Source organism: Hyposmocoma kahamanoa, unplaced genomic scaffold (assembly GCF_003589595.1).
Source record: "Hyposmocoma kahamanoa isolate Upper Pololo Valley unplaced genomic scaffold, ASM358959v1 81, whole genome shotgun sequence".
NCBI lineage: Eukaryota > Metazoa > Arthropoda > Insecta > Lepidoptera > Cosmopterigidae > Hyposmocoma > Hyposmocoma kahamanoa.
In genome coordinates, this window is record NW_020654080.1 from 834,339 (window position 1) to 860,000 (window position 25,662).

General features: G+C 36.4%; 3 protein-coding genes across 4 annotated transcripts in view; 2 read left to right on the forward strand and 1 right to left on the reverse strand.

Annotated features, from left to right (window-relative positions):
• The first annotated feature begins 268 nt into the window (after positions 1–268).
• LOC113234132 (cytosolic Fe-S cluster assembly factor NUBP1 homolog) lies at positions 269–14,609 on the forward strand. Its single transcript, XM_026469397.1, has 9 exons — positions 269–335; positions 418–498; positions 1,190–1,350; positions 7,384–7,485; positions 11,025–11,115; positions 11,950–12,021; positions 13,201–13,394; positions 13,902–14,088; positions 14,409–14,609. Exons 1-9 carry the CDS (start codon positions 305–307, stop codon positions 14,441–14,443), a joined length of 954 nt encoding a protein of 317 aa, XP_026325182.1. The 5' UTR covers positions 269–304; the 3' UTR covers positions 14,444–14,609.
• A 334-nt stretch (positions 14,610–14,943) lies between these two features.
• Positions 14,944–16,886, forward strand: LOC113234157 (FAD-linked sulfhydryl oxidase ALR). The gene is made up of 3 exons (XM_026469428.1): positions 14,944–15,242; positions 15,433–15,620; positions 16,294–16,886. Exons 1-3 carry the CDS (start codon positions 15,135–15,137, stop codon positions 16,454–16,456), a joined length of 459 nt encoding a protein of 152 aa, XP_026325213.1. The 5' UTR covers positions 14,944–15,134; the 3' UTR covers positions 16,457–16,886.
• Positions 16,887–18,887: 2,001 nt separating this feature from the next.
• LOC113234127 (histone-lysine N-methyltransferase E(z)) overlaps positions 18,888–25,662 on the reverse strand; it is a 28,191-nt gene continuing 21,416 nt past the window's right edge. The window contains exons 13-17 of one of the 2 annotated variants that reach the window (XM_026469389.1): positions 24,210–24,316; positions 21,862–22,042; positions 21,321–21,511; positions 20,186–20,351; positions 18,888–19,472 (exon numbers count right to left, since the gene is read on the reverse strand). In XM_026469389.1, coding sequence (XP_026325174.1) covers positions 19,412–19,472; positions 20,186–20,351; positions 21,321–21,511; positions 21,862–22,042; positions 24,210–24,316 — 706 coding nt within the window. In that variant the 3' untranslated portion in view covers positions 18,888–19,411. The remainder of the gene's footprint in view (positions 19,473–20,185; positions 20,352–21,320; positions 21,512–21,861; positions 22,043–24,209; positions 24,317–25,662) is intronic. The other variant, XM_026469390.1, reaches the window with a different exon arrangement.

Here is a 25,662-nt window from a genome sequence, read left to right on the forward strand (position 1 = left end):
CAAAGTGTCAAGCTTGACGTGTTCTTGACTGTACAAATATTACTTACAATACACACTTTTTAGAATATAAACGTTTGCTTAGTTCACAAATCCTGTAATAATGTCACTTTGTTCATTTCATTCCAAAAAAAACACAATTTGACAGAGTGCCAACCTGCAGAATATAAACGTCAATGTCAATTGTCAAATCAAAATGTGTTATCTTGTTTGGAATCGATATTTTTCACTTACATTTTATTAGTAGAATTAAAATCAGTGAAGTATATTACCTGCTAGCGGTCACAACTAAAAGGAACAGTTAACCATGAGCAACGTCCCAGAGAACGCGCCACAGCGTAAGTAATTATTTCAAGGTTATCAGCTTCGGTACTTATTCGCGTCTAATATTCTAATTAAATGTACTTTGTTTATGTGTAGATTGCCCTGGGACACAGAGCCAGGATGCTGGCAAAGCATCAGCCTGTGCCGGGTGCCCCAACCAGAACCTTTGTGCGTCAGGTAAGCAAAAATAAATAAAAAACAATTATTGTAAATAAATTTCTCAGTACATAGGTACATGAACTTATAAAGCTACCTTTGAACGGCTGCTTTGATTAAGAAATCATTTAAAAGTACTGATAAAACATTGTACTGCTAACCTTCATTTGTAACTCTCCACTAGACAGTTTACAAAATTTAGTTATCATAAAAGATAATTTCAACAATTCTTTGTTTCTTTTTATATGAAATTCTTGTTTACAATTTCTTGCCATTTTTACTTTTAATAATAATAGCACAAATTTATTAATATTTTTATTAGGATCACCTTGGTTGAGGTACCACCAATCGGGGTTAAGAAAATTCTACAGTTATTGGGACATGATAGCTAATTGTAGTAACGTAGAGTTGCACATGCCCTGAATAAGCCTCTCTAGTACTATTAAATTGTGCTGTGTCACTTCCAGCACAAATCCCAAAAGTAGAGCACATATTCATTTAAATAGTCAACATTTATCTTAGGCCATGGGGAGACAAAAAACTAAAAAAGATACCCAAAATAATAATATCTGAACATTAACTTTATGAAAATCAGAACTAACTGTTGTAATGGTAATATTTCATGTTTGTTTAGAACTGTTACATCATATAGACTTTAGAATGCTTACAAAGGAACAGCTTAGACTATTCACAATACAAATATAACTCTCAGGTGCTGCCAATCTCCCCGATCCCGCAATAGACATTATAAAGAATCGGTTGTCCAATGTGAAGCACAAGATCCTTATCCTGTCTGGCAAAGGGGGAGTAGGCAAGAGCACTGTCACATCGCTTCTTGGACATGGTTTGGCGTCCAGGAACCCCGATGTCAATGTAAGTGCTTTTAACTGTCTTTTTAACCGACTTCAAAAAAAGGAGGTTCTTAATTTGACTGTATGTTTTTTTGTATGTATGTTACGCTATAACTCCGGTATTTGTGAACCGATTTTCATGATTCTTTTTTTGTTGGAAAGAGGGTACCTCCATAATGATCCCATTTAATTTTGAAGAAAATCATCCACCTCTAAGGGTGGCTGTTCACACATGAAGATTCATTTTTGTAAATAGCGCCAACATTTTATTATAAGGAGAGATTATTTTAATGGTTTGATTTTGCTATTCTCCAATTCAAGGCGTTTTTCTCTCTCAATAGACTTTGAGTAGTGAGAACCCATTTTTATTACCCCCTGTGTCAAGTCCCATATAGTAGCGAACTAAGTGATGAATCCCGATTTGCACACTTTCCGGTAACCAATTTCAATAAAACTTGGTAATTATATGTAATTCCACGTACTTTTGAGGTCAGTATTTTAGTACTCTATACTGAGATTATATTTATTGCCTTTTATATTTCACAGTCCTATTATTATACAAGAGCTTTTACATATTTTATTTAATTTATAGCAATTTGCTATACAAAGACCTATGCCCAGCAGTGGGCGGCGTATGGCTGAATGATGATGACGATGATGAAATACAAAACAGTACAAATGGTAGAGGTGTCCAAACAATTTTTTTTTTTTTCATTTGTAGTAATGTAAAAATGTTCTATGTTATTGTACCTGTTTTTGCATTTTAGTTTTTAACACAAAAATAGTAAGTTAAGTGTAAAAGAATATCCTTAAATAAACCTTAAAAAACTCCACTAATTTTAGTCTTATTTTCTTATAGTCTTGTTGGCTATATCTTTATAGAGTATCGTATAAGAATGTATATGTTATTTAAATTCTTACTACTATAATTGCTATTAGTAGAACAAATGTGGATGGAAATGTGGGGAGAGGTAGACCTCGCCATACATGTCTCAAACTGATTGAGGATGTCCTTATAAAGGCCAGGTTAAAGGTACCAAGGGTAAACGGGCAAGTATGAATATGTGTGGAGGCAAAAAAATGTTTCTTAGGAATGTAGAGAGTAAAGGTTTATTGTGTTTACCATACCCCAGAGGGAGACATGTTGATATGTATGTATAATCACAATTAAATTTTACTTCAAAGAATATATGTATGAAAAATGTAATATATTAAAACTTGTTTACTAAGTGAATTATATTACTGTGATGAGGTGATAACATAAATGAAAAAAAAAATGTTAATTTACTTTATATCAGGCAACAGCTTTTATAAACATGACCTCTCTACTCAATAAACTTGCTTTTTCAAACTAATTTTAACTTTTTCTAGTTATGTAGTAAATGAGACAGAAAAGGAACGCTGCTTTAACAGTGTTAACATTCAAAGGATGAATGTTAGTTGAATAACTACAAAAATTTGTAGAGCAAATGTAATAGAGAGAACCCTGCGAAGTTTCCGTGGCAAAAATTATTATTTAATTCGTGAAATAATATATTCGAGAATGGTCTGAAATATTATTACCACGGAAATCAGGCAGGGAACTGGAGAATTACTCAGTTATAAGAATAAACAGTCGTGTATCAAAAGACTGATGCAAGTGGAGAAAGTGAAATGGTGTATGTCAGAAGTGCGTGCTCTGTGTGAAAGTATGTGGTGGGAGTCTGGCGCGATAGTATGTATCTATTTTTAAATAGATATCTTTTTTATTATATCAAATGACGGGACGAACTAGTCATGCGCGTGGTGGTAAGCGACACGTCTATCCGTAACTGTCTCTCTGAGACATAAGGTTGACAATTTTGTAGTTTTACTAGCGCCCTTTGAAACCGCAACGCAGTAATGCTTGTCGGCAGAAATAGGTATTATGGCAGTACTTCCCTGGACAAACTCTTTTACAAGAAACTTTACTGCTAAGTAATTGATCTATTTAAGCAGTTGCATTTTAAAATTGCAGTTCAAAGGCAAACACCACTTATGGTACTTATTTCATTTCACAAATCCAAATAACATCTTATTTCATAGCTACCTATGTTGCAAATTAGTCTGGATTACACATTTTACTCGTTCGTAAAACAGATTTCCCCGAGAAGAACGAGTAAAATACAGCAAACGTTAGGCTACTTCTTGTAACTAGATAATAACAATAATTGATTCCATATTAAGCACCATTTAATCAGCAGAATATATCCACACGTCGGGGAAGAAAGGGCATAAAAGCTAATTTTATCGACAGTTACGGGTGTCTTCTTCTTAAAGTGCCTCTCCACTACTGGAGTTTGCCCTTCAATATGGCAAACTTGTCCCTGTCCATTGCCAAGCGAAACAGTTGTTCTGCGCTCGTGACTCCGGTCCACTCCCTTATATTGCGTAACCCTGACTTTTTACGTGTACCAGCGCGTCTTTTACCTTCAACCTTTCCCATCATTATAAGTTGAAGCAGTCGGTATCTATCGTGTCGAAGCACGTGACCGAGATGGTTCTTGATGGTCCAGATCAGCTGGCGTGAGGTGTTAATGCGCAGGAGTGCTGTCTCGTTCATAACTTTCTGCATCCAGTTGATACAAAACATGCGAAGTAAGAAGTTATGGATGTAATACTGGCTTTTTTAACAATGAATACGATATGAACCTAAATATTTATAGAATTATTATTTTGTAAATCTTGTAGTATTTACGCCCTTTACACTCGAAAGTATCTATATGTAAGTATTACTAAAAATGGGCCTAGGATTAGTTGGCTAGCGACAACATTAATCAAAGGAAACCAGCCAAGTAGGGTGGTAAGCGTGGAAGGTCTCTCCTATTTTTATTATAACTGATTAGGTTTCTCTCGTTGTCTGTGACCTCTTTGTTATTATCCAATGATTTATTACTTACAGATAATATTGTTATTGTATATAAGGTGGTAGCGCCAGTGACTGGTGCTGCGCCGGCGTTCTATCTTTTTTTAAATCATTTCTAATAAGATTTAGGACAACATTTTCTGCCATAGTTACACGTTTTTTACTGGTAAGATCTATAACTGGGTGTTCATTATTGGTGAGTGTCGATAACTGGTTAGTAAATTAGTGGATTTTTGGTGTTCATTACTAGAGATTCAGACAAATTGTATTTTAATTTTTTTTAGTAATAATTATAATATTTTTATGAAACATACTACGGCATAATCTTTCTTGAGGGTTACGTCTGTCAAGTAAACTAATCACTAACTGATATATGTTTAAAAACAAAAAAGTTATTTAAAATTTAAAGACATACTTTCCTTAAAATGTTGATCATTGGTGCCATTACTCTAATTAGATGACCATAAACACGTCGTTGACGGGGATGAACGAGTTGGTATAAATGTACATCAATAAAAATGGAGGTAAATTCTTAGAGTAGTAGGCAGTAAAGCTCCTTGTGAAAGAGTTCGTCCAGAGAAGAACAGGCAATACGCGTATTACTGCGTTCCGGGTTAGAAGGGTAAAACTACAGGCACATGGGACTTGTCAACTTATGTGTCAGAGTGACGGGTGTAGAGGCAATGCCCCCTCAGGTCTTTGAGAGTTAAAGTTTTCAGTGGCACTGCAACTGCTATGGACAGGCGTGTCGCTTACCATCAGGCGCAAGACTGTTCGTCCCGTTACTCGGTATCCTATAAAAAATTTGTTACTAAGCCAACCCAGTGAAGGTTAACTCGTACAAAATAGTTACAGTAAATAGCGCTTGTGTTGAATTTTTTTTCATGCAGTTAATTTTCCCACTCTCTCTCAACATAGAATTAATAAATTAAGTAACAAAAGCGCAACTACAGTCACAAACATCACTACCAAAAAACATACTCGACACATGTTTCGCCTCTCTACGAGACATCCTGGAGTTGTTGAATGTTCGACCCTCGGCCTAGCCTTCACTTGCTTTGCGAAGTAGCAAATTAATTTACTTCCACTTTTGTTAATATGTCATTGTATTTCCGGAAAGAACGCCTGAATCTATTAATTATTTAAATGTACGTGAGTAACTAACTATAAACACGATGTTACCTCCATTGTGACATTGGATCCGTATAACCCAGCAGTTAAAGGACTATAACATAAAATAATTAGTATAAAATAAAATCATTTATATATTCGAAACGAAATCGCTAGTCGCTGCTAGTGATGTAATAATGGCATTACATGGTCTGGGAATAAAATGTATATCGTGTTCCACATTCGACACACGAAAACGTACTCAAAAATAAGTGACAATTAAAACAAGTTTTAGTCCAAAATGTAAAAGCCATTACCTACCCTGTTATATCTCGATCTTCTCTCGTATGAATTCCCAAACTCCATTTTGGCGCGTAATTATTATTTTCAAAACAACATAGCACAAGCACACGTGTATTGATCCTTGACGACGACGGGCAAAGATTTCGCGATGTAGTGCCTACCGCGTGATGCCGGCACCGACTGGTACAGCCTTTTTGAATGTAGGTCAGGTTTTTAATGGGATATTGCATGACGCATCGTCATGTACACGTAAAAGCTCCAACTGTCTACAAAATTTACTACATAGAACACCCATATCTTACCCCATATTAACCACAACATGTACCGACATGTCAAAGTCAGTCAAACATTAATGACCTGGTCTCAAACCAAGGTATTTCCTGTACTGTAGGTACCAAGGCAGCAAAATTTACCGGGTTCATTTCCTATAGTCTGTTTTTTTTTTGAAGACGGAGTAAAATGAAAATTCATTGCGTAAAAATGTTGCCTGCTTGCGAGCAGCTGGTGATTCCAGTTGATAAATATTCTAACGACTTAATATAGGTCATGTTTCTGGAAAAATACCCGAACTTATTTATTTTTCAATCATCCTCGACCCATTATTCGTCCAATTACTGAGTACAAGTTCATTTGAATTGTCAATTTTTGTTAGTTCTTACATACATACACTGTATTTAGAACTATGTAAATTAAAAATACAAAGAGGCAACATATTTCGAAATTTTTCATTTTAATTCAATATAGATAATTAAATTCCGCCATTCTTGTATAAATGTGTGTGAATAAAAAATCGATCTCGATTACGATACGATACTAAAAACATTATTTATACCTTCAGCTTAATATACAGAGTTTAAACTATAAAATTGCTATTATAAAATACTGGCCATTTTGAAATAAAATAAAATATTTGTAGTAATTGACTTACAAATAAATGGACGACGGGTCTAATACAAAAACCACGAAAAAAATGTCCCAAGTCAACCTATTCAAAAATTAAATTGTAATGTCATCGCAGTATCGCGCTGTCAGTAGAACAAATGAAGACTGTCGCGCTCTGTATACGATTTTAGCGCCTTACAAGTGCGGACACTTTTTAGCGCGGACCCGACGTCCATATGAAGAAGTCAATGAGGCCAACTGTCAAAGTAAGAATAAAAAAGGCAATAACGCAATTAGTGATCGTAGAATGTCGTAACATTCACAATTCAGTAATTTTTGACAAAATTGTATCTTCTTTCACAATCTATCGACAATAACTGCATAACTATTAAAATTTTTATTAAAACTGGCTACCTTACAAATGTCTTCTTGCTCCGTCTTCAAAAAATACAGACTAATAAGTGGGTCCTACGGGGAATCGAACCTGTGAATTTTATTCGTTATCCAGCACTCGCATTGTTAACCTTAGAGCCGCCGAGGTCGCAGAACTATATTACGTATAATAAATACCTTGTACCTAACTAATATAATAACAGACTAATAACATACTATATTTGTGTATTCTGTAGCAAGCGAACAGGTCATAGCGTAGGGTGGGTTTTGCCTAAAAGCAAAGCACTAGTTTTGAGCTGTCGAAATATGAAAGTGACTTCTTAAGAGTCTATTTCTCTTCTTGATGTCCGAAGCTATTAATTTTAAATTTTATAAAAAGCTACTTATTATAAAAATTAATTTAAATGTTATTAGGTACCAATTTACCAATTTTCTTTCAGTTTTATACTTCCGATACAAACATCCGTGTTGTTTGTTATGCAGGTGGGCATTCTAGACGCGGACATATGCGGTCCCAGCCAACCGCGCGTTTTGGGCGTCAACGGCGAACAAGTGCACAACTCAGGCTCGGGGTGGTCGCCTGTTGTAAGTACCGCAACGGTTACTCGCTTAATTTTTTATTTTCGAATAACTTAACAACTCAACATAGAACAATGAATACAGCAGAAGTAGTTAGTTAGCGTCAGACGCCTGCCTTTCATTTTCGCTTTGTATGTATGGTATGGTTGTGTCATTCTTTCGTGCAAATTTTCTAAAATGCTAGAAAAATGCCTTATTGTGCTGTTTTGCAAAAATGATAACTGCACCAAAAATATTACCCGTGGTGGTGTTTCATATCATCGGAACGTCTTTCTTTTAAATTTTAATACACTTTCAATTTTCTGTTTATCGAAATAATTTTTTGTTACAAGAAACGAAAGTAAAGCTTATACCCATACAATATGGTCGCTTCTTGTTTGGAGAACTAAATTAATAACTCCAATTCGTCGTCGTTCAGCAATGAACCGCTAGAGGGCAGCACATTGATTGAAATTTCAATGTAACATCAAAATGTCGTAACTTGTAACAATAGGTATTGATGATATTCAACTTTAAACGATATGCCAACAGAGTAAAATTTAAATTATATTAACAATCCAGAATTCGTTATTTCTTCTTAAATTTGAAACTACGACCTATCAATATCAATATTTTGTACTGTTTCAAATTAAAAATGTGTGAGTTTTGGCGACATCGGTTCTTATAGTAATCGACGCCTAAGGCACTTCCATTGGTTTTTTTTTCCGCGAACTTAACATACAAATAGAGATTAAGTTCTCTCAAATCACGTAAAAGTTAAGCAGGAGAGTTCTTAGACGATAATTAATTTCAGTAAAGAGAATTCAGCTACCAAATACTAATTTCAAACATTGGCCTACAGTGTTTTTACCACCTTGATTTGATAGAACACCATTGATGACACGAAAGATGTGTGTCAGAATCGTAACAAATGTAAGGCTGTGGTTTCTGTCTACCCCAATGGGAAAAGGTCGTGAAGCATATGTTTGTATGGATGACTGTTTAATAATGAGGAGTTAAATGTCCTCAGTTCTTTTAGCATATACAACCACAGTCATTAGTGGAATGTTCGCTTTCGAATGTTGATAAGTTCGAACGTTTTATTCGGTTACGGTAAAAATAGTTATATTATGACGAAAGAAGATCAGGGGAAGAAACAGCTGTATTTTTTGCTGATATGAGATATTTCGAATAATAAATCAATCGCGTTTATTTATTGTTTCAAGGAAACCGTTTCGGGCCTTTTACAGGTGTCATGGTCACGGTTGACTGACAAGTATTTGTCCTCACACGAAAATATACTTTCATCTACAATGTGCAATAATCGCAAAAACCTAAGAACTAATAGAAATATGAAACATTCTTTTAATGTTATGATTATGAATACCTACAAAGATCGAACACACAGAAATATTAGGGGTTAAAGTATGAAATTGCCGTTTTATTGCAATAGGTTCTTTGAATTTTCATAGAATCTTCATGGTTTGAGGTTTTCGAATGAAACTTTTTTCAAATGGTTTCTGTGATTTTTCTTTTTTTTTAAATTTGAAACATTTGAATATCGACTTTCAATTGTTTTTGTTATTCAATTTAGACAAGAAAGATGGATACTGCGAAAATTCGAGTGATTTTTGAATACGAGTTCCGACGCGGAACTAACGCGGCAGAAACAGCCCGCAATATCAATGCTGCGTTTGGAGAGGGGTCTACTAATGAACGCACCGTGCGATTTTGGTTTAAACGCTTTCGTGATGAAAATTTCGACTTAAAGAACGAGCCACGAGGAAGACCGCCCACACAGGTGAATAACGATGAATTAAGAGAGATAGTGGAAGCCGATCCTAGTCAAACTACCCAGGAATTAGCGGCATGGTTTAACGTTACCTTACCCACAATATTGACTCACTTGCGTCAAATCAATAAAATAAAAAAATACGAAAAATGGGTGCCTCATGATTTGACTCATCTGCAGAAAGAAACGCGTGTTGAAACTTGTGTTGCCTTGTTGAACCGGTACAGAAATGAAGGAATATTGGATCGAATTGTAACATGTGATGAAAAGTGGATTCTTTATGATAACCGGAAAAGAAAAATGCAATGGCTGACCCCAGGTCAAATGCCACAACAGTGTCCTAAAGCAAAACTTACCAATAAAAAGGTAATGGTAACTGTTGGTGGTCTCAGCATGGTGTTATTCACTATAGTTTTCTCCGATCTGGTCAAGTAATAACGGCAGATGTCTATTGTGCCGAACTCCGAACCATGTTGACAAAACTAGCAGTAAAACAGCCCCGACTCATGAATCGATCTTCACCATTATTGCTCCACGACAACGCGAGACCTCACACAGCACGAGAAACCATTTTGACCCTTCAGGAACTGCACTTAGAAACCATTCGTCAACCTCCGTATTCACCAGACCTTGCTCCAACGGACTACCATTTTTTTCGTGATTTGAACAATTATCTACGTGACAAGAAGTTTTCTTCCCAGGAGGCAGTACAAAATGCTTTCACACAGTTTGTGCAGTCTAGATCGTCGGAGTTCTATCGCAAAGGCATTAATAACCTTCCCATTAGATGGCAGCAATGTATAGATAATAATGGCAACTATTTTGATTAAATAAATTTGTTAAAAATTTAAAAAATAAACAATTTAGATTTTCAGTACAAATCGGCAATTTCATACTTTAACCCCTATTATTAAAAAAATATTCAAAGGTTAATCCTAAACCTCTCACTAGATATCACGAGCGGCGACGAATGCCGAAAGCCAGTACAAAGTTCCCATATCACGACTATCTGTCGTGGACGATTTTTTATCGTTGAACGAGTGTCGTGACTAGCTGTTCCCATTAGATCGTGACGACTATTTATTGTTTCACGACAGCCTCCTTGCCCATCACTGGCTACGACCCAACGCTACAGCAAAGCGAGCAGAGGGCGCGGGGTACAAGGGGAGAGCAGGGAGCAGAATACGTGCGAACAGGGATAAATAAAACGTGACGACAATAGCAGCTGCGACAATCTGTCGTCACGTTTTTATCGTGACGTTTTTTTATCGTCCGATGACTGTCGTTCTAGCTGTTCCCACTGTGACGACAGTTTGTCGTTGTAACGATAAAAAATCATGAACGACAGTTAATCGTGTCGTGCTATATTTGAACAACTTCATTTAAATATACAAGCCACGACACTGTAAACTGCACGACAATCTGTCGTCTGTAGTGGGAACGCGCCCTAACAAAGACACAGGATAATTTCGACTGGGTTACCTATCAGTAGTTCGAAATGACATTTTCCAGAAATAACGTTTGTTCGAATTTTCATAACCTCGAAAGTAATTTGGAGAGTGAAAGAACAACGGTTTCGTTATAATTCGATTTTCGGTAACTGGACCCGTAGACGTGGGTTCACGTCCCACCGGTTCAAAGAAAAATTTTTCTGAGTGTTCGATCTTTATATTCATAATTATAACAAAACTGGTAGAGTAATTTCACAAAAAATCTCAATAAGATCCTGTAATGAACAAGATGTATCTCCGATGATAATTTGTTTTCATTGCAGTATGTGACCGACAATCTCTCTTTAATGTCCATCGGGTTCCTGCTCGGCAGCCCGGACGATGCCGTCATCTGGCGAGGACCGAAGAAAAACGGTTTGTACGTTTAATTTGGGAAAGCAAAAGCAATATTTCGAGTGGGAGAATGGTGGCTTCTCAATTGCACCTGTGATTTTAATTTCTAAGTTACAAGCTCTTGTAGCAGAAGAGCTTTCAAGTGAAACAGTTCATCCAATATGAGCATTCCAGTTTTAAAAGGTGAGCAGGTGAAACAACAGGCACGTGGAACTTGTCAACTTAAGGTGGCAGTGCCCCTTTGCGATTTAAAGCTCTGAGTGACACTGCAATAGTTATGGACAGGCATGTCGCTTACCACCAGGAGCACGACTTGCTCGTCCCATCACTTGATATCATAAAAAAGTGAATATTTATAAACATTAGTGGGACGAACTCTCTCTTTATAGGAGACCATTGCCCTTTGATGATAATGCTGAATAATAATAACGCACACACTCAACATAGACTCGCACTAGGAAAACCCTGTGTCGCGGGTGCCATGGACACACACATAGACAACCACAAATTACACCCGAACTCACGAGATAAATAAATGAAGGCCATACAAATATTTATCCCAGCCCGGGAATCGAATTTGGGACATCTGCGTGGCAGTCCGGCGTGGTAACCGTTCGGCCTCAAAGGCAGTTTTATTATAATATTACGTACACACATCAAAAGTGTACAGTTAATGCCAATTACATTGAAAATGAGTTATTAATATTAGTTTTTAATGATTTTTAACACCAATGGTTTTTTTGGTCAATTTCGTTATTTAAAAAATAAATAATATAAATATTTTTATTTATTACTATAGTACTATAGTACTATTCAGCATTATTATTTATTTTTGTGTGTTTATTATTCTTTCAGGTATGATTAAACAGTTTCTGAGCGAAGTGGATTGGGGAGAATTGGACTATCTTTTAGTTGATACACCACCAGGTAAATTATTATGATAATGAATACATCATTTTTTTTTTTTTTTTTTTTAATTAAAAAAAGTCACGTTGCAACACTAGAAGCGAATTAAAAAAAATTCATGGCCATAGGTTCAAGTCCTTCTGTCAAAATATGAAGAATAATAAACAGAAAGTATTTTTTATCTGTGGCGTTTCGTGGTTTGCTTTCTGTGTTTTTTTCAACTTTTGCTAAAAACTAATGTTGATATAAAAAAAATTATCTATTGACCAAAGATCATTGCAATCGACCGTTTTGGTTTTTTATTATTTGGAATTATCGTAAAAAAAATACTTGACAGATTTATAGTTACATTTTTATGAATATACCTAACGTGACCATACATCCCGCTTTTAGGCTTCGTGTCCCTTTTTCCACATAATACTTACATTTTTTTAGAGACGCTTTCACAAACAGAACACACGTCACGATAAAGTCTAAAAAACGGAGCGAAAGCGAAAAATATATTAAGCCAGCCAACCAGACATCGAGCACCAGTTCTTTTTTAAATTTTTGATTCAATAAACAATTTTAGTTCGTTTTATTTATGTTTTTATCATCAAACATTAAGTCACTATCATAAACATGGCTCTTAAATTTAAAACTATAATGAATTTACGGGTGTCCCGCTTTGAGGGAGCAAAATAATGGTCACTTTATGAATACCCCACTACTAGCAAGCCAGTACGGTCGGTTATCCCAGACATCCAATTTTCATTGAATATTTAGCCTCTTAGTTCTGAACAACTTGCCAAAACTGTCGAAATAATACTCCTTTCAGTGACTTCAAGAAACTAACGCACAATAAACGCACACACTCAACATAGCCCCACACTAGGGAAAGCCTGTGGTTGGGTGCCATGGACACACACATAGATACCACAACAAAAATACACCATAAAATACATAAAAGTACACCACACAAAAGTAGACCATACAAATATTTCTCCCGGCCCGAGAATCGAACCTGGGATCTCTGCGTGGCAGCTCGGCATGACCGTTCGATCATGGAGGCAGTTAAAGAGAATGTTAAAGTTGAACAGAATGGTTTAGTAAATTTGACAAAATTTAAATTAGAATTTTTTTGTATCAAAATAACACAGTATGTATTGTAAATTAAAAAAAACCTATTGCTTAAATGAAAAATAATGTATCTTATTCCAGGTACGTCAGACGAGCACTTATCTGCGGTCCAGTACCTCTCTAAGGCAGGTCTTACTGGCGCTGTCGTGGTGACGACACCGCCAGAAGTGGCGTTATTAGACGTCAGAAAGGAGATACAGTTCTGTCAGAAAGTTAACGTCCCGATTATTGGCGTTATCGAGAACATGTCGCTGTTCGTTTGCCCTAATTGTCAGGTTAGTCTGTTCACCCGTAGTTTACAATTTTTTTTTAATAACTATTTTTTTATTGAACATTGGCTATAGAGCAACTAACTTAATTGCAACTTTTTTAAAAACACCTTCAAAAGTTCGTGGAATTGCATCTATTACCGGAAACCGGATTCATCCCCCAGTTAGGGGTGGAATATTTTCTTCAAATTTAAATGGGACCAATACTGACCCTACCCTCTTTTCAACCAAAAAAGAATCATCAAAATCATGACATCACAATTTACATGACATTAAATACTACACAAAATAGTATAAACGCTTGATATAGAAGAGAGAGAGAAAAATTTTCCACCTTTAACAAAATGTCCTCGACAACCTCCTTCTGTGACTTCGTGTCCAGAAGACTGAAACGGGAACTTATACTTTAGCAGAAATAATTGTCGCTTTGTGGTCGTCCACCCATTTATGTCCCACTGTTGGTCACATGTCCGCAGAAGTGCCAAAAGTTTTATGAGCACGATTGAATCGCAGACTCGCAGCGAAATTTTTCCGGCGACGACGGGTGGCGCGCCGCAGATGTGCACGGAGATGCAGGTGCCTCTGTTGGGATCGTTACCGCTGGATCCGCTGCTGGCGCGCTGCTGCGACGACGGACGCGACTTCCTCCAGGAGCTGCCTAACTCCCCGGCAGTTCAGGCGCTGAAAGCCATCTTAGAAAGTGAGTAACGTGAACTAGAAGTGTTTTTACACAAAATCTTGTTTAGGTTACTGAGTTAACGACGTAGCAGTAGAACTCCTTGTAAATGAGTTCGTCCAGAGAGGTTCTGCCACTTTACCTATTTCTGCCGCCAAGTCGGCATTACTGTGTTGCGGTTTTGAAGGGTAAGGGTGCTGGTGAAATTACAGGCACACATGGACTTGTCAACTTATGTGTCACGGTGGTGATCTTTGCCATTTAAATTAATTTTTATCTAATCCATTATAGGAGCTCCAAAAGCTTCCGTGACATGAAAGTAAATATATTCTTATTTGTTTCAGAAATCGTGACTACCTGTGAGAGCACATCCCAATGAATTTTAATTAAATAATATATGGATTGAAAACAAGCGTCCCTGAACTCTTGGGCTTAGGTTAATCTTTACAAGAATTTAATTATCGAATAGATCGTGTAAATTAAATGATTCGCTTCTAGTTTTTAAGTATAAATGTTAATAAATATATACAGTGTTAAATCTGTTTCTTTATCGGCCTGTTGTTGTTTTAAAACTTTTTTACCCTGCTACCAATCTACCCATTGTAAGTACTGGATAAGCTTCGATGGTTCAATGTAGTTTTCATACGTGAAATTATTTATTTCAAAGATTATAGCCAATGATCTTATATACCTAAGAAAATATAACTATTTATTGTTGTCTACGTGATATGAATTCAGCAATTGTTTATAAACTTCACATACTTACGAGTTTGCGTTTTGTTGTCTCTATTGCATCGTTTTTTTTCCATTGGCAACTCACGTATTATCTAGACGTCAATGTCACATGAATCTGACAAACTGAGGAAACAGGAATTGGCGAAAATTTTGAAAAATATTGCGAAATATTTATAATTATCTCACGTTTTTTTAATTAGCTTACTTATTGTAAGAAATACTTAATGAAAACTACATTATTCAGTTTACTGGAGTTTCGGTCGGCAGAATTAATCGGTATTACACAACCTGTAATGGGTTTTGTTTCGAGAACGATTTGCTGATAATATACTGAAATGCCTCACACTGAAGAAGAAGATAAGCCCTGTCGGGCGTGCACGGACTTTAAGTCATGGGCCAAACAGCAGAGTAAGGCATCCTTAGCACCTCAAAACAAATCGCCGGTAAGGTTATATTTTATCTTCTAACCTTGAAGAATTGTCCTAATTTCGTGTCAAAATGTTCTGGAACTACTCTTCATACTGCTAAAGTTAGTTGATATAACGCTGTCGTCAATAGAGTTCCTGTTCACGTAGGTAAACACTCAAAAAATGCGGCAAGCTAGTCATGTAAATATGTATAATTCTCATTCAGGCGCACCCACCAGACTGTCCCTTAGATAAGGAGGATTTAGGCCACTCGACATGGGGTTTCCTCCACTCCATGGCTGCATACTACCCTCAGAAACCAACAGAGAATCAAGAAAAGGACATGAAAAAATTCTTCCACATATTTGCGGAGTTTTATCCTTGTGAACCTTGTGCTCTGGACTTCTGGGACGAGTAAGCATCTTTTAACATAATTTATCGTAGTTTAATTGGTATTTTTGCCTGTCCTAAGCCAAAATCAAAGTATGAAGGGAAAATGGAATTATTTTTAAAACATTTTAAGCGAGAGAGGCTTGACACGCGCTCGTAGCGCGGGGCGCGGCGCGGCGGCGGGCGGTTCATTTTCCTAACAATCAGCTGTTCGTAGAGTAGCTCAAACGAACAGAGTATTAGTATTTGTAAAATGGTACGATATATTTTTTTTATAATGTTTTGGGGCGATATTTTTACATATTCGGGATGGGTATCAGCTACTCATTCATCTCTTTAAATATTTATTTCGTTCAACCAGTCACCCTGTATATATTGTATTATTGATTTGTTTTTATTTTGTGAAATGGCATCAAAAGCCAAAAAAAACAAAATGCAAAGATCTATAAGAGACACAGGAAAAATTTGTCAACCTGGTAACTCGACCTGAAGCTTAGTTGGTAAAGCAATGGGAACGGAGTCTCGTAGTTGAAGGTTCGAGTCCTATTGGGGGTTTTCTGTGTGTTCCATCTTTGCATTTAATAATTATGTATATATTGTTAAAATTTACTTTTAAAATATAATTTTAATAAAATTCATGGAGTGTGCTGCAATGCATAATATGTATTGAAAAGTAATCCCAACATTTCTATTACAGCATACAAGAAAACCCACCGCAAACACGTTCAAGGGATGCACTTAGCAAATGGCTATGCGACCGACACAATACGGTGAATAAAAAACTTGGTAAACCTATGTTTGACTGCAGCATGGTGACAGAAAGGTGGCGAGAAGGGTGGAAAGACGGATCCTGTGATTAGGGCATGTATTGCAGGGAGAATATTACCAGATAGTACAATTCTTTGAAGTACGATTTAGACATTGCAGGCTTTAAGACATACAATTGTATTTTAGAAAGGGTTTGGAATATCTATGCAGCAATATCCTACATCCAATTTTTGTAAATGCTTACAGACTGTATGTTAAAGATTATCTTTGTAAAAATATGTAATATAAATGTGTCAATTACAACAATTTCCTGGTATCTAATTAGCAAATTTTTTGCAGAAAAGTGTATCAATTTAGCAAAGTGCATCAAACTCAGCACCATCAGTATCTACTTACCTCTGAGTGACCAAGGTTGTCCATATATTCAATCAATTTTGAGATGATTATCTGGTAACATTTTACCCTGTATCTCTATTAGTTTAAGAAGGTGTTAAGCATTCGAAATAGTGTAAAAGTGGTCCCTAGTGAGAGATTAAGAGTTTTGGTTTTAGCATTAACATGTGATATTCCTCACAATATTTTGTTGTAATAGTGAATTTTGCTACTTGTTTGTATAGTGTGTACAGAAATACATATTTGTCACTTTTAATAAATGTTGTTGCTCTTTTGAGTACATTATTATGGACTTGTTTAAATTGAACAATGTTTAGTTTAAGTTCATATTCCATATCGTTCAAAACCGTCTTGTGCTGTTCAGTATTCAGACAGGCCAAAGTAAGTGACGTGAAAAAATTGCTTGCTATCCGGGCCACTGAAGAGCCTTTGCGTTCAACCCAGTTGTGTGATGGAGCCCGAACACGACGTGAAACTGATAGTCTGTGATGGGGCTGGGGAAGATATAAAAAATGCCTCTCTTTGAGAAATATTTGCTGAGAATCATGGAACATAATTGAAGAGGATACTTCACATAATAATACATGGACCACCCTTACGGTTTGTAGACAGGCGAGGGAAGCACTCCCAACGCTCAATGCCAGTCTATCTCCAATACTAATTAAATTTAAAAGGCAAGAGCTTCGCACTCTAACTGCCGCTCTAACGGGTCATGGTCCATACAATAAACACCTTTTCAATTTAGGTATCACAGACAGCCCTCTATGCAAAGCGTGCATGGAGGGGGAGGAAACGGCTGCGCACATCCTACTCCAGTGCTCCGGCGTGGCCAATACAGGGCAAAGTACCTTGGAGTGCCAAGGTCGCTCCCCGAAGTCTTCAGCAAACCAAAGAGGCTGCTGAGATTCCTGGAGGAGCTTGGGTGGCACGAGTAGGACCCTGCACCCACCACACGCAAAATAGGCGCTTTGTCGTCGAGTTGCGGATACCAGCCCGTTGCACCAAGTACCAAGTAATTGAAGAGGACTGCTTTCTCCATGCTACAGATTGTAGCTCTGAAAAAGGTCAAAATCCCGTTTTACATCTAGATCGCGCTGATCTAGAACTAGTTTATATCATGTAAATGGCCGTGGATTTCAATTAGTTCGTCATTCATATGAAATATAGTCAGTTATTAAATTATTTTCTGAACTTTGACAAAGTGCGTGTCAATAGAAGGCATTGTGTTCCTAGTACGGGTAGATGGCGCTAATCCTAAAGAAAATATGGCGGCGTCCGTAAATATGCAATAAGCTCCATCTAGTCTGTTTGTTTGTTATCATTAAAAATGAGAGTAGCTTTGATAAATTATAGTTATTATTATTTCCTTTATGGCAACCATTATAATAGGCTTGTGCCAGGGTCACTTTGTTATGAATAAAATATAAAAATTATGGCGGACATCGCCAGTGTCAGTTTTCTTGAAATTCAAATAAATCTAAATTGTAGTTCGTCATTTACGCACATCAAGTGTGATTTTAAGTAATTGCCAAAAACTTGCTTGATCCCTCAACAGTTAAATATTTACATGATTAGTTACAAAAATCAAAATCTATGGTTACAAAATAGCTGTTCGGTACTCATCGCGACATCTGGATGTACCAAAAGATATGAAATACGCTGTCTCGTACCGCGATTGATATTTCCTCTACATTTATTGTTTATTTATATCTCTTATATTTCTTCGCCCTTCCCAATCTCGTTTCTAAATTTCCTATTTATTTTATTAATCCTTATTAACGATCTTTGTTGTATACAAAGACAAAATTAAAAACCTTTTTGTTTTTACATCTTCTGAAATTATAAAAAACACAAAAACATATAAGTATAATTGTATATTTAAAAAGTAAGCATGTTTTAACCTATGTGCTAAGTTTGCCCACACTAGAAGTATTCACAAATAAAACCCATTAATAGTTGAATCATTACAATTTTATTAAAAACTCGTATAAATTCAGTTCATGGAAATGTTTACACTATTAGTTCATAATTATGCTTACCCAATAGATAAAGCCTGGCATACACTTAAAATAACATACCGAAAAACATCACTTCATTAAGATACTGAAGTTCGTTAAAATTATCATAGTACAATTTTATAATTGAACCTTCTTTTCATTATAAAAAAAAATGAATAAACAGTAAACGTTACAAAATTACGTAATAAGAACCGACTCTCAATGACATACGATTAAACAGCTGTACGGTTGTAAACAGCAGCTACAACATTAACAATCACTTCATTCCACTATAGGTTATTTATTGTTGGACCCTAAGATGATAGCTCAAGCATTGGCTGCACGAACACGGTTATTTATTTAAGTATAATAATAGCCAGTACGCTTACATGTTACAGTAAACAGATCATTATAAATATTTTTAATTAAAGTTCATATTCTAAATGTAAAAAGTTTGATAACCATATTCGTGTTGCCAGTAGGTTAAATTAGTTCTTTAGCTTCCGCAAGATGTCCTTGGAGGCCTGAAGCTTCAGTTTTAACTTTTTATATTTATTAAAACGTCAATTACGAGTCACAGTGTACAGAATCAGAGGCAGTATGCTAGCTGCCCCGTGGTTGCCTCGAGTCCGAGCTCGAGTCGGTGATTGCAGATCCTCATAAGAACTCCATTTCCCTCTCGATGCCCACGAATTTCAACTGCTCCGTTGGCCCGTATCTATGAATACAAAGAGAACAATTCGTTTTTTATTTAGTTAATACCACCCTTGCATTTTTATTCTTAAAGGGCAGAACACAAAAATATTGTTATCACAGAAGAAAACAGATTTCCCCTGTTTTATAAATTCAATGGAAACGACGTTTAGCTTAGACCAATTAATACTGAAAATGCAAGGTGGCTCGACTTACGTGTCCGGGAGTGTATTTTACTCATAAGAGTGTTCTTTTATTACATTTGAGCGTTTTCGTCATTGAAATATACAGTGAAAATACAATGAAAGTTTTAAACGAATGTGGAGTACTAATCAACAACCACTATAGATCAACGGGAGAGACTAGATATAAGCTGGATGGATAGGCGTATTGCTTATCACCCAGGCGCACGACTTGTTCGTTCAGTGTGGGCGGGGATAAACCAATAACTTATGTTTCATAATTTTTGTTTATCCCCGCCTGCACTCCTAATAAAGTCCAAGTTATATTTACGTTATAATATTTTTTACTATTTGTTTAAATTGGGTACCAATTACATAGTTTCTGTAGTAAAGTGAACAACTTCCTAAGTATGTCAAAGACTATAATTAATAATCCACTTAGTAGGAAGCGTTACACTTCCACATTTATAAGGCGCGACGGATATGGAGCGAATAGGCATTGCCTATCAGGTGAGATAGGAGGACAAATGCGCACTTATGTTCGTATAAAACGGACCTGTAGTCGAAGAAGAGTTCCTCGCCGGGCTGGATGGCGCGCTTCGCGAAGATGCCGATGCGATGGTCTCCGTTGACCATCATCACCTTCGCGTAGCAGTTCGGGTTGATCGAGTGGTTCGCGAACCGGATCTTGTTGCCTTTGCGCGTCGCGTCCACCACGAAGTCTGCAACGTTCATTCGTACAAAAGCTTATTTAGAAACATTTTTAATGTTTAATAACACACTTGTTTCTTCCCCAATTTATCGATAGATTGTGAAAGTAGGTAAAATTTTGCCAAAAATGTCTAAATTGTAAATGTTACGTTCTGATGGTTACTAATTGTGTTATTGTATTCTTTATTCTTATTTTGACTGTTGGCTTAATATTATCAAAATCAATTTTTGGTCATACCGTGACGATGCGACCTCTATCATCGTCATCCCACCTTTCTACCACCCTTTTCCCTGGTTCCTGGCCACCTACTTTGAAATTTTGAACCGTTCTTAAATTCTTCTTCGTCACTTACTTTTCTTATTTCCATCGCCACTCTCTACTAAATTTCCGAAACGAGCTCGCATGCTCGACTTCACATAAAATTCTGACCAGTTAAATCACGTAACCTAACTGCTTGTAAAATATGATATTTGTAGTACCATTGGAAATTATGTAACCGAACGGCTTATAAAGCATAGTATTTCGAGAAATTACAGGCCCTTTTGAGATAAGTTCCTTTTTACCATAACCTATATATAATTTAAGTAGGGAGTGTTTTATACGATTGCACCTGTTTTATATCATTGTTTTGTTACAGTCTTCCTGTTCCTGTACTCTTTATTTCTACAATAAAATTTACGCGGGCTAAGCCTTGTATTTCATTACGCTAGGCCCGCGTGACTCACATACATACACATTTTAATAACGACAGGCAGATTTGATTATGTATACTAAATTAAAATGAAAAGCTTTAAAATATGTCTGCTATTTGTATTTTTAATTGCTCGCAAGCAAGCAACACTTTTACGCAATGTACTTCCAATTTACTCCATCTTCAAAAAAGACAGACTATATAAGTTTTGGTAGGATGTCATTATAACATGTTGGTATTTATAATAACACCCAGCATGTAATCAGTGTAACAGGGCATGTAACTCACCGTTGTTAAGGTTGAAGAGAAACGAGCACATGTACTTGTCGTAGACCTTCCCTCTCCTGTCGGCCTCGTCTTGGGAGATGATCTCCCCGCAGTATTCGGAGATGAACTCGTTCTTGTGCGCCGCTTCCTTCAGGAAGATACCCCAGCCAGCCACGTCGCTGGGTGCCAGCAGTAAGTGCTTGTGGAGACCACTAGGGAAGAAATCTTTTATAGTTATAAAATTCAAATAAGTACCAATTATAGAAATAAATATTTTATTGAAATTACATTTATCAGGTCACTAGTAAAATTTGCACAATAACATAGTGCTATTTTTTTTGATAACTTTGGCCAGTTACGTTACTTTTTAATTACTTATTTGAAAATAAAAAATTAGCCACCTGTTATTTTTTCATTTTTTACTTATTATTATACTATAGGTGTACGAGCGGTTCAAGGTCGATTTGCGTTCGTGAAAACTTCGCAAAGTTTAGTGGGAAATTTGTATTCTCAATAACCGATTCGGCGTTGGCGCCTTCCAATACAGTAAAAGAAGACGGACCGCTGCACCGAGACGTTCTTGCAGTAGACGCTGTGGCTGCGCTGCGTGGGCGGCGGCGGCGGCGCGTCGGCGGCGCAGGCCGAGCACAGGTCGGGGTCGCACTCGCGCACGCCCAGGTAGCAGGGGCACTGCTTGGTGTTGCACGACGCCTTGCAGCGGCAGCCGGGGAAGCGGTTCTGGCCTGAGTTTCAGTTCTCATCGCACGGACTTTTACGTCAACATTGAGCAAAGAGGAATATCTTATTTTTTTACTTTATTTAAACTTAATTGCACGCAAAACAGTACAAATGGCGGACTTGATGCCATTAGGCATTCTCTATCAGTCAACTAGAGAGCTGGGTGCAAAATAATTAACAGGGGTGCATAATATGATAATTAAAACAGACAGGAAGAAGTTTACAAATAATTATGATATATATTGTTTAAACACAATATAAATATAGCACATAGTATTATATGACTAACTATACTCACATAAGCAACCTATATGCACGTAAATACATAATATATAATACATACACATATATATTTAATATACATATTTATATATAACAATGTCAGACTAATGGGATGTAGATTGAGACTCCAATATGAAATCGCGGACTAATTGCTTGAAAGCTAGTTTATTCGGCGCTTGTAATATGGGGCGGTAGAGCGTTCCAGAGTCATATTGTCTGAAGAGTAAATGAGTTAGAAAAAAAACCAGTACGGTGAGAAGGAATTAAAAGAGTCAATATGCTGTCTGAGCGAAGATTGCGACTATGGGATGCACCCAAATATTGAAATTCACATTTCAAATATCCAGGTGCACATTTATCATATGATAATGATATAGTAAAGAGTGGAAAGTATTCTCAAATCACGACGCTGGCGAATCGTAAGCCACTTCAGCTCATTGCGACATGCGGACACGTGATCAAACTTTCAAAGTCCAAAAATAAAGCGAATGCAACTATTGAGCAAGCGATTCAATTTGTTGAGAAGTTCCTGGGCGATATCAGCATAACACACGTCAGCATAATCAAGGATAGGAAAAATAGTGGCCTGTACTAAGAGGATTTTTATTGACGTGGTAAGAAAGTGTTTGAATTGGTAGAACGATCTTAAGGTACCAATGATCTTCTGACTAATGGAGTCAATCTGAGGTTTCCAGCTTAACGTACTATCAATGTGTAGTCCTAGACACATTCACAACATGAGGTGCGAATACAATCATTATAAGGTGTATCATTATAAGAAAGAGGCGCGACAGAGCTCATGTCCAACCTAGTCAAAGAATGAGAACTACCCACGACAATACCTTGGCACTTACTTGGGTTGACACTGATACCAAACTTACTCGACCAATCAGCGCTAGTATCGCATCATCCAGGCCTGCGCATATATTTGCAAATCATCTGCATACAGATGGTGAGAATTGTGGAGGATAGGAGAAATTAAATTGATGAAAACGGAGAACAATAGAGGGGAAAGAATTCCACCTTGGGGGACACCTGCCTCAAGGTCTAACCAATTAGACAAGGAGTCTTTAGCACGAACCGCTTGCTTGCGCCCTCGATCGCAGATAAGCAAGGATAGCCAGAAGGATATCATGGTCAACAGCATTGAATGCGTTAGAAAAACCAAGGGGGACTAATACCCTTAACCGTGAATCGACCGTTGTATGGGGTGTCCGGGGTATGCCTAAAGTATAATGTACTTAAAAGTAAATATATGATATTTGTGAGCGGGCGTAAGTATAACTTTGAATTACCTCAAGACTTGACGATGTAGACCCACATACAAGGTAAATAAATTTAAATATCTGGGGCACGTACTTACGCCTATCTCAAAGAAAATAGTGATATGGAAAGGGAACGTAGGGCTCTGTCGGTCAGGGCAAATATGATCGCACGCAGATTCGCAATGTGTTCGGTTGAGATAAAGGTAAAGGACGCTCTTCAACGTGTACTGTACTTCCCTGTGTAATCATTCATACACTCATGGTTGTATATTGACAAAAATGTTCTTTACCTTCCGTCCTAGTCGAAACTGTGTTACGGCAAAGTAAGATTATCACTCAAACGAATATAATTTCTTTACGAATTAATCATAAAGATTAGCATTATAGACTATTTATGAACAAGAAAAAAAAAAGATGCCGTAAACAACATAGGACATGCAAAGAAATCAGAAGCGCTGCTTAATGTTCTAAGAGTATATAAATCATAATAACGGATGAAATGTAAATTTCGGCAAACTCAGAACATGCAAGAGGAAAAAAATACTATATACTAGTATAGATAAATTAAGTAGATAACTTGGAAGTTAATCGACCCTAGTGATTATAATTGTAACGCAGTACTTACAGTCGCTGGAGCATTGGCAGAACTTCTCGCAGAAGTTCTGCGACTGCAGGCAAGGACACATGTTGTCGCACGGCTGGTTCGGGTGATCGCATGGCGTGTAGTTGTACCTGCAACCGCGCCATATTCAACTTCATTTATTATACTATAGACATTCGTTTATATTCCACAATACAGTAATTACACAGATCCTAACCAAAATTAGTTATGTATATTAATATTAGCGCGGTTGTCAATCACGCAGTACTATATAATAAGAAGTTGCAAAAATGGCTACAGTAAAGAGTAAACACAGGATTTTGTATCATATTTTCACTGAACAAATATATTGTGTTAACATATGTAGTTATCATTTAAGTGTTATTTTGTACACTTGTATAGTATTTAATTTATATGTAAATGAATCGTAAATATAAACACAAAAGCGAACATAATAATTAAATAGCTAACTGTCCTTTTTCTACACATTGCATGCGCAAAAGATGGAAAGAGACCCACTACGTCAATTTCAAGAAGCTTAAATAAACTTCTTGGTCATTTTCAATTGTTCGAAACACATATTTAGGACAAAGAAACTATAGAGTCGCTTTAATCTTATCTTTAAAATGATTTTTTATTAAACGTTAGCAATAACTAAGTCTGAAAATACATTTACCTGAAATAACGTTAACTGGAATTTTCATAATGTCAAATGTATTTTTTTAGGAATATTACAAAACAAAAGCTAATTTTGTCTTTGTGAGAATCAAAATTACTTGAAAGCGTAACGGTTTTATTATAAACCGGTTTTCGGAATTACGGATATTTGAGTTTACGTTTAGTTGAAATATCGATACATTTCTTATAGTACACGCTTATTTTAATATTTGTATGTATGTATCTGTCCAACTCTTTATTTTTTCTTTAAGTGAATTTGTATAAAATTCGACATAATAATGTATAAAAATTAATTAATACTTACAATAAAGGTGCTCCATTACACTTGTGTTCAAGTAATTTTCAGTCAAACCTAAATATGGCGCATTTTGTTAATTTTCTAGTAGAAAGTGAATATAGTGTTTTAGGGCCCTTAAATTGCTGCAAGCAAAATTAGGCAGTACTGCAATGACGTTACCATTCAAATTAAATGTTTTAGTTTTTTTTTTATATTTCGTTACATGTCACTACGTTTGTATAGGTTAACTTCGGACATTTTTTTCGTGATTCTTGTATTAGACCCGACGTCCATTTGTTGGTAGGTCAATGACTAGAATATATAAATAATAAAATTTGTCACGGAGATTAGGTAGTCAACACTAGTCCGAGAATGACCGAATAATGTAATTTGGAAACGGAATTAGAAAATGGGAAACAGAAAAAATAAACAATTAGTGAAAATATAGGAGAAGTGTACCTATACACGAGCAAAATTTTTATATTATTTTCTAAAATAAATGTAGAGAAATAACAGTAAACA